The sequence below is a fragment of the Schistocerca nitens genome, chromosome 6, assembly GCF_023898315.1.
Source record: "Schistocerca nitens isolate TAMUIC-IGC-003100 chromosome 6, iqSchNite1.1, whole genome shotgun sequence".
Taxonomy (NCBI): domain Eukaryota; kingdom Metazoa; phylum Arthropoda; class Insecta; order Orthoptera; family Acrididae; genus Schistocerca; species Schistocerca nitens.
The window spans coordinates 339,127,014-339,141,816 of NC_064619.1; the positions used below are offsets into that span (position 1 = coordinate 339,127,014).

Below are 14,803 nucleotides of genomic sequence, written 5' to 3' on the forward strand. Positions count from 1 at the left end.
GTCTCTTGCTTCATTGAACTAAACAAACAATCCATCTATCAAACAAAGCGCAAATTCGTTTGTAAAGTATTTATCGCTAAGCTTGGTTAGCAGAGAGCTGTAAACTTTCTTACTGCGTAATCGAATCTTAAATTTTAGGACGGACACAGAGACTTATCACTGCATAGTGGTCAGGTATATGAGTGTCGATTTCCAGGTATGATCAACATTGTCCTAGTATAAGTCCGACCACAACAGCAGCAAAATATTACTCTTGCACTATAAAAATGGCAATAACTAATCCATATCCACTTCCTAGTTACAGTCAGGAATTGACAATGTTGCTCTGAAGGGACCCAAACTGAGGAGATATACCTCTCCTCCCTCTCATGTTTCAAAATTGATTCTCTGCGTACTGCCAATGAGCGACGACTAGTATTTTCAAGTATTACACGGTGGTTGTGGCGCAGTGGACGAAACGAAGCTGACACGTGAGAGGAAGAGAACTTATGCCCATCAGCGTGATGGTGAGGCGACATCATAACCGACACTGCCAAAATCTCCTTCTGTTGCTATCGGCAGTCCACTATGTCCTCACTCTGTTCAACTACTGTAGTGCATGTATCAAAACGTTATCCACAGTGCCAGCCAAATATAAAGGACGATAATATTTAGTAAATTTTGAGTGCTGTTGTGTACTGATAACACCTTGTCATACGCAAAAGTGTTTCTCTTGAAGGGGAAGATCTGTATGTTGTGCCTATGGATACTAGGTTAACGATACATTCTGGGCCTGTGCTTCATCTATGGACGACAATATTGTGAACTTTTACTCTCGAAAAATCTTGTTGAAGTAGAAAATAGCAACAGTTGATGAAGAACGTTATGTATATATTTTTTAACTAATCAGCCATTGCTATGCAATATTTCTACTTCCCATGTTCTGAAGGTGCGAAATTTGCCACAAAGTTTTTCAAAAATGATTCAAATGGCTCTGAGCAGCATGGGACTTAACATCTGAGGTCATCAGTCCCCTAGAACTTAGAACTACTTAAACCTAACTAACCTAAGGATCACACACATCCATGCTCGAGGCAGAATTCAAAAATGGTTCAAATGGCTCTGAGCACTATGGGACTCAACTGCTGAGGTCATTAGTCCCCTAGAACTTAGAACTAGTTAAACCTAACTAACCTAAGGACATCACACACATCCATGCCCGAGGCAGGATTCGAACCTGCGACCGTAGCGGTCTCGCGGTTCCAGACTGCAGCGCCAGATCCGCGCGGCCACTTCGGCCGGGATGGGGCAGAATTCGAACCTGCTACCGTAGCGGTCTCGCGGTTCCAAACTGCAGCGCCTAGAACCGCTTGGCCACATCGGCCGGCACAAAGTTTTTCTGATGGTTTACATTTTACTGACAACTATCGTCGAGCATTAAAACGTTGTTGTTTACAATAAAACTGAAGAGGTCTGCATTGTTGAGATATGTGCGTGGCAGTAAGTATATTAATGAACTGGGATTCGGGAAGGCGGCATTGATATTCATCCTGCTTACCTGTTAGCATCGGCTTTTAACCACACCCTTACACTGTACGCTCCCCATAACACGGCAAATAACATTGCGACGCCGAGGAGAAAACGTTTTCGGCCGGACACAGAGATGACATTAATACCAATTTAAAATGAAATTTCTCATTGAGATGAGAAGAGGCGATCTGTAATTGCTTTGAACCGTGTACTTCAAAGACTGTGCATCTATGATGCATTTAACTCGCCATGAAAGTAAACAAGTGCGTGAATGTGTACTGTTACGCAATTCAACAACTAACAAGCATCAGTGGAATGTTACGCGTGTGGATATCCACGGTTACAAAAGGTGCATTTTAACTGTATCGTTTTTTTTTTTTTGTTGAGACGCCTGATGTTATTTTTAACAAACCTGTGTGGAGTGTGCTACATACAATCCACTACGTCAACATTATATGTGCTATACAAACATACTGGAAAAGGACGTATAACAAGAAGTTTTTTAAAGGTCAGTAAATAAGTTTTGAAACCGGTTATCAGGAGTAAAAAGGACTTAATATGATCTTGGCTGTTAAGTTTTGTTTCTGATATGTTGATACACATTTCGCAAAAATGTTAGTCAGTTGGAGTTTGATGTATGAATAATTGCTTTTTACGTTTTTGTAAAACATCTCTGTTGCATGTTAACCCGATAAACTGGAAAAAAACTTTTATAAAAAAATTTTGTTTTGGATGGTGTATCGTCAACGGAAACTGTCACAATAGATGATTACGAAGCTAACTCTTCCACTTCAACAGGTAAGAAATAAACAGCTCAATTCAGTTAAAAAAGATGGCTCTAAGCACTATGGGACTTAACACCTGAGGTCATCAGTCCCTTAGACTTAGAACTACTTCAACCTAACTAACCTAAGGAAATCACACAAATCCAAGCCCGGGGTAGGATTCGAACCTGCGACCGTAGCAGCAGCGCGGTTCCGGGCTGAAGTGCCTAGAACCGCTCGGTCACAGCGGCCGGCGCTCAATTCAGTGTGATCGCACTTTCCTTAACGAAGATTCTCATGACAGACTTCCCAAAACTGCAACCAGAGATGAAAATTTTGAGGAAACGCGTAACAAGATACTGGGCAGTTGCAGAGTGCATGAGGTAGTAGAATCAGAACAAATAGTACATCGCACTTGTCATGAAGAATTATGAGTAAGAGCGGAGAGCGGCATTTGCTGAATGCTGACTAGAATAAAGTACAGAAACGAGCTTCTCAGCAATGTACGGACCTTTTTAAGAGGAACTCAACCGAATTTTTTCGTGCTACTTTGTTACAGTGGATGACACATTGATCGCCATTTGAAACAAGAAATGAAATGGCAAGCGAATCAGGGGGTGGAAACCAGTAGTCTTGTATCAAAAAGGCAATTGCCCAGCGCTTTCTATTGTCCAAAGGTTTTTTTGTTGATGATTATCTTGTAAAGAGTGAAGCAATAGCTTGTGAATGCCACGCAGATATAGAGGACGAGTTGATCCTCATATTCGTTAAAGGAGTCCAAAATGGTGAAGATAAATAAGTAAATAATCATACAATCCACCTTCCCACGAAAGTGCTTTGCCAATGGGAAAAGTGTGTAATCTGAAGGATGAATTAGAATATCCACCGTACTGGAGCTGCAGCCTTGTCATATCCACATATTTTCACAAGTAAAGAAATATGCACCTCAGAAATACGCAGCTGGACCACTTCTTCTGTGAGGAACAATGACTGGCTTGTGAGTAGTAATGAGCTACTGCCTTATAAGGCTCACTCTGTTCTCAAATCTGATCATCGGTTCGGGAGAACCGCGCGGTCTCAGGCGTCTTGTCACGGTTCGCGCCCCCCACCCCCCCGCACCACCACTCTCCGTCGTAGGTTCGAGTCCTCCCTCGGGCACGGGTGTCTGTGTTGTCCTTTCCGTAAGTTAGTTTAAGTTAGGTTAAGTAGTGCGTAAGCCTAGGGATCGATGACCTCAGCAGTTTGGTCCCACAGTCCTTACCACAAATTTCCAAATTTCCAAGCTCGGGAGACCCAATGTGCTGACTCACCCACGCAGGCCGGTGTTACTAATACATTGTCCAGCCAGGTTAATGTGACCACCTGTCAGAAGCCTGAATAACCCCCTTTTGCAGCGCGGACCCATGTAAGGCGTGAAGGATGAGTGAATGAGATTCTGGAAGTTACCGGCAGAGACATGGAGCAATGATAACTCCAATGAAATGGGCAACTGCGCTAGGTTTCTCGGCTGAGGACATCATCGCACGAACAGCCCAATCGTAGTTGTCCAACAGATTCTCGAGTGGGTTTAAATACGGGGTGTTTGGTGGCCAGGGGAGTACAATGAATTCACCCTGGTGCTTTTCAAGCCACTCACGTTCACTGCGAGCAGTGTGACTCGTTGCGTTATCCTACTGGTAGATGCCATCGTGCCGAGGAAATACAAACTGCAAGTAGGAGCAGATATGGTCCCCAAAGTCAGATGCATACTTTTGGTATTCCATTGTGACTTCCAAAATGGCGAGATCACCAAGGGATTACTACGAAAAAATTTCCCAGACCATAGTTGGAGCAGGTGTTTGCTTTCAGACGTTTCACGCAATAAGCACCAACAGCCATCTGTCCAATAGGGCATAAAACTTGATTCATCTGGAATGACCGCCTTTGCCACTCAGTGGATATCCAGTTCCGATAAAGGCGTCTGTATTCCAGCCTTCGTCGCCGATAAACAGCAGTCAGCGTGGATGATGAATCAGGAACCTGCTGCGGAGACCCATACGAAGCAACGTCTGCTGAACGGTCGTTAAGGAGACAGTTGGTAGCCCCTCGGTTCGTCTGGGGATCAGCTCTTCAGCAGCTGCACGTCTAATCGTCCTTTTGCAGCCGTTGTTCATCTGTCATCTATGGTCCGTGGGGCACAACAGCTGCCTCGGCGCCGGTTTTGGACAGCGCCATTTTGCTATGCTCAATATACTTAACGCTGCGGCACGTGAATTATTTACATACTTAACCATGCTTCCACCCCTGGCCCGAAATCCAGCGATCATGTCCTTTTGGACGTTAGATAAATCGCTCCGCTTCCGCAGTACGACGACTTGACTGACCCGACACGCTTTATGTACCATCCACTGCTAATGCTGCCACTGCCGTCTGTGAGTGGTTTTTGCACGTTGACATCAAACATAGGCGGTGGTCTCACCAATGTGACTGCACTGTATATTATAACCGAGGGTGGTGTCGCAGTGATCAGCGCAATAGAGTCTGCATTCGGGAGGACGACGGTTTAAATCCTCGTCCATACTGAGATATTCCTTGATTTCCATAAATCACTCCAGGCAAATGCGGGGATGGTTCCTTTGAAAAGGGCACGGACGATTTCCTTCCCCTTCATTCGTATTTCGAGCTTGTGCTCCGTCTCCAATGATATCGTCGTCGACAGGACGTTAAACTCAAATTTCGTCTCTTCCGTCTAATACTGTGTTGTCCAAACCAGTGATATAATGATTGTTTTTCCCAATAGTATCTTTTAAATACCCAGCCACTTTGTTTGCCTTTTGTTGTTTGACCCCTAACTTCCTTTTCGACATTTCCACTGCTGGATAGTTCGGTATCAAGATATTTAAATGTAATTACCTGTTGAATACTTTTTATCCACTTCCACTTTGCATGTATTTCGTTCCACAGATGTCGTCATACATTTGGTTTTTTGAGTGGATGCGACCACAGTTAGGGTTTTGGTTGGCACGTTAAATATATATAAAAGCTTCTGCGGGTTATCTTCACTGTTTGCCAGCAGAACTGCAACGTCAGCATAAAAAAATGATTTTTATTTCTTCGTCCCCCGTTTTCTAACCACTATTAGCTAATTTCTTTATCACCTCGTCCACGAATATATTATTAACACCAAAAGTTGGCAGTATCGCTGAATTTTAGGATTGGATCTCAGTACTGCAACAGACATCAAAAAAAGTTTTGCATCACCCCGATTCCGAAAGTTCCAGAACCTGTACAGAAAATAGGAATAGAGATCAAAATAAACATAATTTCTGCCCTTTTTATTGCTCATGAAAACCATACATTGCATGTTGTACCACCATACAGCGAGACATTCAGAGGTGGTATCCCGCGTCCGGCCATCCTGATTTAGGTTTTCCGTGATTTCCCTAAATCGCTCCAGGCAAATGCCGGGATGGTTCCTTTCAAAGGGCACGGCCGACTTCCTTCCCCGTCCTTCCCTAATCCGATGAGACCGATGACCTCGCTGTCTGGTCTCCTTCCCCAAACCAACCAACCAACCATCAGAGATGGTGGTCCAGACTGTTGTTCACACCGGTACCTCTAATACCCCGTAGCACGTCCTCTTACATTGAAGCATGTCTGTATTCGAGTGGCATACTATCCACAAGTTCACCAAGGCACCGTTGGTCCAGACTGCCCCACTCCTCAAAGTCGATTCGGCGTGGATCCCTCCAAGTGGGCCGGCCGGGGTGGCCGAGCGGTTCTAGGCGCTTCAGTCTGGAACCGCGCAACCGATACGGTCGCAGGTTCTAATCCTGCGTCGGGCATGGATGTGTGTGATATCCTTAGGTTAGTTAGGTTTAAGTAGTTCTAAGTTCTAGGGGACTGATGACCGACGATTTTAAGTCCCATAGTGCTCAGAGCCATTTGAATCTCCGAGTGGTTGGTGGGTCACGTCGTCCATAAACAGCCCTTTTGTATCTGTCCCAGGCATGTTCGAAAGGGTTCATGTCTGGAGAACATGCTGGCCACTCTAGTCGAGCGATGTCGTTATCCTGGAGGAAGTCATTCACAAGATGAGCACGATGGGGGCGCGAATTGTCGTCCATGAATACGAATGCCTCGCCAATATGCTACCGATATGGGTGCACTATCCGTCGGAGGATGGCATTCATCACTGTATATGGATTAAATCATTCTCTAAGAAAAATAACAGCTTAACTAAAAACCGCTTTTGTCTCATTTTCTCGAAAGATCAAACTTTCATCTGCGTATTATATCTTGTCGACAGCCTTATTTTAGTGTCCTGATGTGTTCATTATACGAAGCACACATTATATTCAAGATGTGAAGTTGCTGCATACTCTGGTTGTTAAAAAAACACGCGAAGCTGTTTTACATTTTGCTGCGGTTTTTTTTTTTTTTTCCTTTATTGTAATTTTTATCACCTTACATAAGGCGGGCTTTGCTGCGGGCCCTTCATACATTTGTATTATAAACACTGTAATAGAATACTTGAGCGACGGGTGGAGTAACTCTCAATAGAAGCGTCTGTCCTCTGCTGATGTAATCTTGCGCTAATTCGGAAACAAGATTACACCAGGTGGTCGAAGCAGAGTGACGCAAATACACTCCTGGAAATGGAAAAAAGAACACATTGACACCGGTGTGTCAGACCCACCATACTTGCTCCGGACACTGCGAGAGGGCTGTACAAGCAATGATCACACGCACGGCACAGCGGACACACCAGGAACCGCGGTGTTGGCCGTCGAATGGCGCTAGCTGCGCAGCATTTGTGCACCGCCGCCGTCAGTGTCAGCCAGTTTGCCGTGGCATACGGAGCTCCATCGCAGTCTTTAACACTGGTAGCATGCCGCGACAGCGTGGACGTGAACCGTATGTACAGTTGACGGACTTTGAGCGAGGGCGTATAGTGGGCATGCGGGAGGCCGGGTGGACGTACCGCCGAATTGCTCAACACGTGGGACGTGAGGTCTCCACAGTACATCGATGTTGTCGCCAGTGGTCGGCGGAAGGTGCACGTGCCCGTCGACCTGGGACCGGACCGCAGCGACGCACGGATGCACGCCAAGACCGTAGGATCCTACGCAGTGCCGTAGGGGACCGCACCGCCACTTCCCAGCAAATTAGGGACACTGTTGCTCCTGGGGTATCGGCGAGGACCATTCGCAACCGTCTCCATGAAGCTGGGCTACGGTCCCGCACACCGTTAGGCCGTCTTCCGCTCACGCCCCAACATCGTGCAGCCCGCCTCCAGTGGTGTCGTGACAGGCGTGAATGGAGGGACGAATGGAGACGTGTCGTCTTCAGCGATGAGAGTCGCTTCTGCCTTGGTGCCAATGATGGTCGTATGCGTGTTTGGCGCCGTGCAGGTGAGCGTCACAATCAGGACTGCATACGACCGAGGCACACAGGGCCAACACCCGGCATCATGGTGTGGGGAGCGATCTCCTACACTGGCCGTACACCACTGGTGATCGTCGAGGGGACACTGAATAGTGCACGGTACATCCAAACCGTCATCGAACCCATCGTTCTACCATTCCTAGACCGGCAAGGGAACTTGCTGTTCCAACAGGACAATGCACGTCCGCATGTATCCCGTGCCACCCAACGTGCTCTAGAAGGTGTACGTCAACTACCCTGGCCAGCAAGATCTCCGGATCTGTCCCCCATTGAGCATGTTTGGGACTGGATGAAGCGTCGTCTCACGCGGTCTGCACGTCCAGCACGAACGCTGGTCCAACTGAGGCGCCAGGTGGAAATGGCATGGCAAGCCGTTCCACAGGACTACATCCAGCATCTCTACGATCGTCTCCATGGGAGAATAGCAGCCTGCATTGCTGCGAAAGGTGGATATACACTGTACTAGTGCCGACATTGTGCATGCTCTGTTGCCTGTGTCTATGTGCCTGTGGTTCTGTCAGTGTGATCATGTGATGTATCTGACCCCAGGAATGTGTCAATAAAGTTTCCCCTTCCTGGGACAATGAATTCACGGTGTTCTTATTTCAATTTCCAGGAGTGTATGTTGTTACAGATAATGAAACCATTCTTCACAGTGTCAAATATTTGATAAGAACTACATCTACTCTTTCATATATTCTTGTCAAATCACTACTAATTTCGGACGGATGTGCCCTCCGAATAGTACCGCCCATTAACATATCTTTCGCTTCCTATGGGATGGATGTCTAGGCTTCTGCTACGAAAACTGTCTCTTGGAATTTGCTAAGGTTTTCTGGCTTCAGTGAGATTTGTAGTTGACATTTCTCTTACGTATCAAGTAGCACAGCTTTTGCAGCTGTCCTGCAAGTCAAAAAGAGTCTGTGGCCTATCACACTACTCTCCTTTCCTGCTCATGGACTATTTATCCCAAGAAATTGAGTCGAGTTCCATTATAGGTCGTAAAAGAAGTATTTCCTACGCTATGTCATCCGTAAATGCACCAGTTTCCCAGTAAGCAGTCTGTGAAGTGAATTGCTTTACCTGCAGTAGAGCCTATGGTATGGTTACATTTCCTTTCGATCCGTGCTGCCAAGGTCGAGCACTTGACTATAGGGAAGGGAACTATAAACATTGAAGAAAGCAGGGGGTGGGGAGGGGGCGTGTCTGCTCCATGTGTCATGTGTTTAGGCATGCAAGACCAAGAAGTCTGACCTTGCAGGCGATGGAAGGAGGGACTGGGTCACGAAGCAAAAGGGGGAGGGGGGGTGGAAAGAGGGATCCACCTGATGATAACATCTGAAGTATACAGCACGTTTTGAAGGGGACCAATTTTTCAACACGTTTAAAGCAAAGAAAGAAAAAATACCAATAGGTTTACATGGATGTGAGGTATGTTGCGTTTTCTGCGCATGTGTTATCGAAAAAGGGGCATTCGCGTACAAAACGTGTTTTCTTCTCCTCGTTTCTTATCGGATGACTTTCGTAATGGCATGTTCGGCGCGCTGTAAGAGTGGTTGCAGGTGAATCTTGAAATACGCACCATTCTAATAGTGACAGCCGATGGGCAGTCGTTTTTGTATACCATTTCGATAAGGCAAGCACTTTCGGAAGCTATACCCTACCACATTGTTTTTTCCTGTATTCAAATTGTCGTTAACCCAGTACTCTGAGCTATAGTAGCGTATTTAGCTTCGCTCAGGATGCCGCTTCCTGGATACGGGGAGGCGTGGTGGATTCAAGTGGAGTCTGTTCGGCGTATTAACGACGGGGGTCGGTGTACCGGTCAGCCTGGATGTGGTTTTTAGGTAGTTTCCTACATCGAACTAGGTGAATACCGGGCTAGTACTGACGTCCCGCCTCGGATGCAGTATTCGCAACTACTTCTAAAAGGTTCTTATACTTTCACATGGACTATAACACTACACGCCTACAGATGGGGCACACAAATTCCGACCAGGGGGGAGAGGGGGGGGGGGGCGCGGTGGCCGAGCGGTTCTAGGCGCTTCAGTCTGGAACCGCGCGACTGTTAAGTCCCATAGTGCTCAGAGCCATTTGAACCATTTTTTGGGGGGGGGGGGAAGGAGGGGAGGGGTGGCTACAGGGATGGCATCCGGCAATCCTCTACCACTAACATTGTCAGAACCAAATTAACATGACGATCGCGTGCAGATAAGGGAACAGGCCAGGACAGAAAAGAAGAAAGTATAACTTTTCTACAGGACACACAGTGCTTAAAACCCACCGCCAGACTCGAGACGGGAATCGATCCAGTGACAGAGACACGGACGCTATGTGGTAATCGCGGGTGCTGCGTCGCAAGATGGGGAGCTAGCGAGCGCGAGACTGTTGCAGAGCGGGCTGGATAGCGTACTCACGAGTTGCCGAGCCAGTTGTAGAAGCGTATGGGCCCGTGCGTGGTCTGCGCCGTGAAGTCCGGCACGGTCGCTCCCAGCCGCATGCTGGCAGTGGGTGCGCTCGCCGCGTACTGTGTTCTGAGCCAGCCCTGGCCCGACGGCTGCTGCTGCTGCGTCACCACGCCGGGACCCCCTCTCCTGTCCTCTGGCCGTGGCCTCTGGTCGCGGCGCGCAGCACATGAGTGATAAGAGGTGCCTCACAGCGGTCTCTCTTTACGTCTGATGGCCCGATGCAGTGATATCGCAGAAACGACTGGCCATCTAGTATCGCCAGTCACCGCCGACCTCCGAGCGTCGCGTTAATGCTCTGTTTCTCCTCTGCCAGTCCATTACCGAAACGCGAGAAAGGAGCTTTTTTATCACACTAGCCATTCAAGACTGAAGATCTCCGTTACGTAGCTTCTATGGATTGCAGCAAAATGCCAGTGTTCAGTCAGTGCTGCGAATGATGCCACAAGTTTCTGTACTCATTGCAAATATACGGTTTGGACACCCCTACAAATGTATTGGTTGGTTGGTTCCCATCGAATTAGGGTAGAATGTGGAAGGAAGTCGCCCGTGCCCTTTCAAAGGAACTATCCCGGCATTTGTGTGAAGCGATTTTAGGGAAATCACGGAAAACCTAAATCAGTATGACCGGAAGCGGGTTTGAATCGTTGTCCTCCCGAATGCGAGTCTAGTGTGCACATCACTGCATCACCTCCCTCAGTAAACAGTGTGTAAGTTGCTGTCTCTATAGTAGGTTCTGTCTGAAATTTAGTTCAACTTTACCTCCCACTCTACAAAAATCTACATATTACCAAAACTATTCTTCACAAACTATACTACTGGCCATTAAAATTGCTACACTAAGAAGGAATGCTGATGATAAATGGGTATTCATTGGACAAATATATTATACTAGAACTGACATGTGATTGCATTTTCACACAATTTGGGTTCATAGATCCTGAGAAATCAGTACCCAGAACAACCACCTCTGGCAGTAATAACGGCCTGGGCATTGAGTCAAACAGAGCTTGGATGGCGTGTAGAGGTACAGCTGCCCATGCAGCTTCAACACGATACCACAGTTCATCACGAATAGTGACTGGCGTATTGTGACGAGCCAGTTGTTCGCCCACCATTGACCAGTCGTTTTCAGTTGGTGAGAGATCTGGAGAATGTGCTGGCCAGGGCAGCTGTCGAACATTTTCTGTATCCAGAAAGGCCCGTGCAGGACCTACAACATACCGTCGTGCATTATCCTGCTGAAATGTAGATTTCGCAGGGATCGAATGAAGGGTAGAGCCACGGGTCGTAACACATCCGCGGGATTAGCTGAGCGGTCTAAGGCGCTGCAGTCTTGGACGGTGCGGCTGGTCCCGGCGGGGGTTCGAGTCCTCCCTCGGGCATGGGTGTGTGTGTTTGTCCTTAGGATAATTTAGGTTAAGTAGCGTGTAAGCTTAGTGACTGATGACCTTAGCAGTTGAGTCCCATACGATTTCACACACATTTGAACATTTCGTAACACATCTGAAATGTAACGTCCACTGTTCAAAGTGCCGTCAATGCGAACAAGAGGTGACCGAGACGTGTAACCAATGGCACCCCATACCATCACGCCGGGTGATACGCCAGTTTGGCCATGACGATTACACGCTTCCTATGCGCATTCACCGCGATGTCACCAAACGTGGATGCGACCATCATGATGCTGTAAACAGAACCTGGATTCATCCGGAAAAATGACGTTTTGCCATTTGTGCACACAGGCTCGTCGTTGAGTACACAATCGCAGGCGCTCCTGTCTGTGATGCAGCGTCAAGGGTAACCGCAGCCATGGTCTCCGAGCTGATAGTCCATGCTGCTGCAAACGTCGTCGAACTCTTCGTGCAGACGGTTGTTGTCTTGCAAACGTCCCCGACTGTTGACTCAGGGATCGAGACGTGGCTACACGATCAGTTACAGCCATGCGGATAAGATGCCTGTCATCTCCACTGCTAGTGATACGAGGCCGTTGGGATCCAGCATGGCGTTCCGTATTACCCTCCTGAACCCACCGATTCCATATTATGCTAACAGTCATTGGATCTCGACCAACGCGAGCAGCAATGTCGCGATATGATAAACCGCAATCGCGATAAGCTACAATCTGACCTTTATCATAGTCGGAAACGTAATGGTACGCATTTCTCCTCCTTACACGAGGCATCACAACAACGTTTCACCAGGCAACGCCGGTCAACTGCTGTTTGTGTATGAGAAATCTGTTAGAAACGTTCCTCATGTCAGCACGTTGTAGGTGTCGCCACCGGCGCCAACCTCGTGTGAAAGCTCTGAAACGCTAATCATTTGCATATCACAGCATCTTCTTCCTGTCGCGTCTGGAGTACGTCAGCTTCGTGGTGTAGCAATTTTAATGACCAGTAGTGTATTATCCAACCTATACTTGTATGCTAACCTTTGAACAGAACCTAATTTGAACTCAACTGTAACTAATCTGAGTGCAGCTTGTCTTAGTGTTAAATGTTCAACGGAAATACATCAATTATCTGGCCCTAATCAGAATCTCCGCTTACCTCGCCTCTTGACAACATTATTGCAGATTTCTCGAAAGTACAACAGGAAACAGCTAGCAGGCAGCGGCTAAGCTAGATTTCTGTTTCTATGTACATATTCCAACTGTTGCATGCGGTAATGCGTGATGATAAGCAGTGGGATGGGAAGAGATTCCTATGAGGTGATATTCCAAGGAAACGATATAAAATCATTCGCATCTAATACATATTTGAACCCGTTAGCAAAAGATGTAAAGAAAAATAAGCAGCATTTACACTAAAGTAAGACTGTGGCACATACGTAACAATACACGACAGGAATGTACTACAGAACAGTGACTTGCAATTCCGGCAGTAAATAATGAGACACGTTACGGAAAATATACCACTGCTACCGCACTATTATCACTTACAGAAATATCTGGAACATCTTACTGATCGTCCCAGAAATTGTGCACTCCAGTACGAAGTCCGCCCCCGGTAGCTGAGTGGTCAGCGCGACGGAATGGGACTGGGTGTTGTGTTGTCCTAATCATCATCATTTCATCCCCATCGACGCGCAAGTCGCTGAAGTGGCGTCAAATCGAAAGACTTGCACCAGGCGAACGGTCTACCCGACGGGAGGCCCTCGTCACACGACATCATCATCATCATCCAGTACGAAAATTTTGGAAGTGAAACAGAGATTGGTGAAACAAGTACACAGCTTTGAACACTATCACTTTTACAGACAGCATGTAGCAGTCATGAGTTATAAAATGAAAGATCTAGTACCAGTTCTGATGAGATACACAGGTTAATGAGATAGTAGTTGTGATGCCCAAATGGAAAGTCAGTTTTGCAAATAATAGTGGCACTTTGAAGTGGAAGTACACGAAGGATTTTCTGCTAGTACAAGGAATAATTGCAGATTGTTAAAGATAAGATTGTGTTGTCCGAACGAAATAATCTGTGCCAGAGATAATGTGTACTTCGTGGAGATTTTCTTTTCATGACCAGTTGTTCAGTAAAGAGGCTTGTTTGCTCAACAGTGTCATTTATGAAGTCTGACTATGGACTATTTCACGTGTAAGGATTGATCGTTGAAACGGAGCAGGGATCATTTGCTGTTGATTATTTGCGAGATATGAGGATATTATGAATGCGGGGTTATTATCACGATGATACAGTAGAGATAAATATGTTGAATGTTTTAGTGATTATTGATGATAATCATGAGGATAATGACGATAACATAGCAGAAATATGCTATCGCTTCTGCATGATATTAGTACACCATATTGGGTACATTTTAACGTATTTTGAAAACAGGTAATAAAAGGCACTTACATATTTAAAAGTACCTCTGGCTGTCGGAAGTAACCCGATCATATCACAAGGTACTATCACTAAGGGTTCTGTTGTAACCATTTGGTGTAGCACTAACTTTTTGCTGTAGTTAACAAGTTTTAGCTTTTGACATAGGGTGCTCAGCTCGAGAATATTTTGTATTTTCCGTTCGTATTAAAAAATAATATTGTTTGATTTTATATTACACTTAGTAGCACTAAAATATCCCCAGGAGTGATGCGTATGCCATAAGAATTCGGAGATATTTTTTTCATATATACACACTTTCCTACTTTCCTACTTCTTTTACTGATATTCGCTCGATGAAACAGGTCCCCCGAATGCAATTTATAATTTAACAATCGGTGATCCTTTTCACCTGTTTTCAAAGCATTTATTAAACGATTCCAGTTTACATCTTGTTCTTGTAAGTCGGATTAATTTTTACACGTATATTCGTGGTACGTTCGGCACGGCACATTTTTCAAAAGCATTGCCCTGAAATTCTGGTTGTTTTCACTTATATTGTCTTCATCGCTTAGTCCTTGTGGTAATCGAGACAGAGCGTCGGATACTACATTATCCTCCCCTTTAATGTGTCTGATATCCATCTAATATCCCTGCAACAGCAATGTCCACGACATTAGCCATGCAAGTAACAGGTTTCAGGTCATTAAAAATGTAACAACTTTATGGTCACAATATCTCATGGTCCGTTTCCCGTATACAAAATACCTGAATTCACGCAGCATCCACGCAACTGCTGAAATTTCCCACT

The 14,803-nt window shown here is 46.1% G+C and overlaps 1 protein-coding gene across 1 annotated transcript in view; it reads right to left on the reverse strand.

Moving 5' to 3' along the window:
* LOC126262476 (peroxiredoxin-6-like) overlaps positions 1-10,270 on the reverse strand; it is a 137,954-nt gene extending 127,684 nt beyond the window's left edge. Inside the window, exon 1 of the mRNA XM_049959140.1 lies at positions 10,118-10,270. Within this exon, the coding sequence (XP_049815097.1) occupies positions 10,118-10,200 (83 nt within the window). The 5' untranslated portion in view covers positions 10,201-10,270. The remainder of the gene's footprint in view (positions 1-10,117) is intronic.
* Between the last annotated feature and the right edge of the window lie 4,533 nt (positions 10,271-14,803).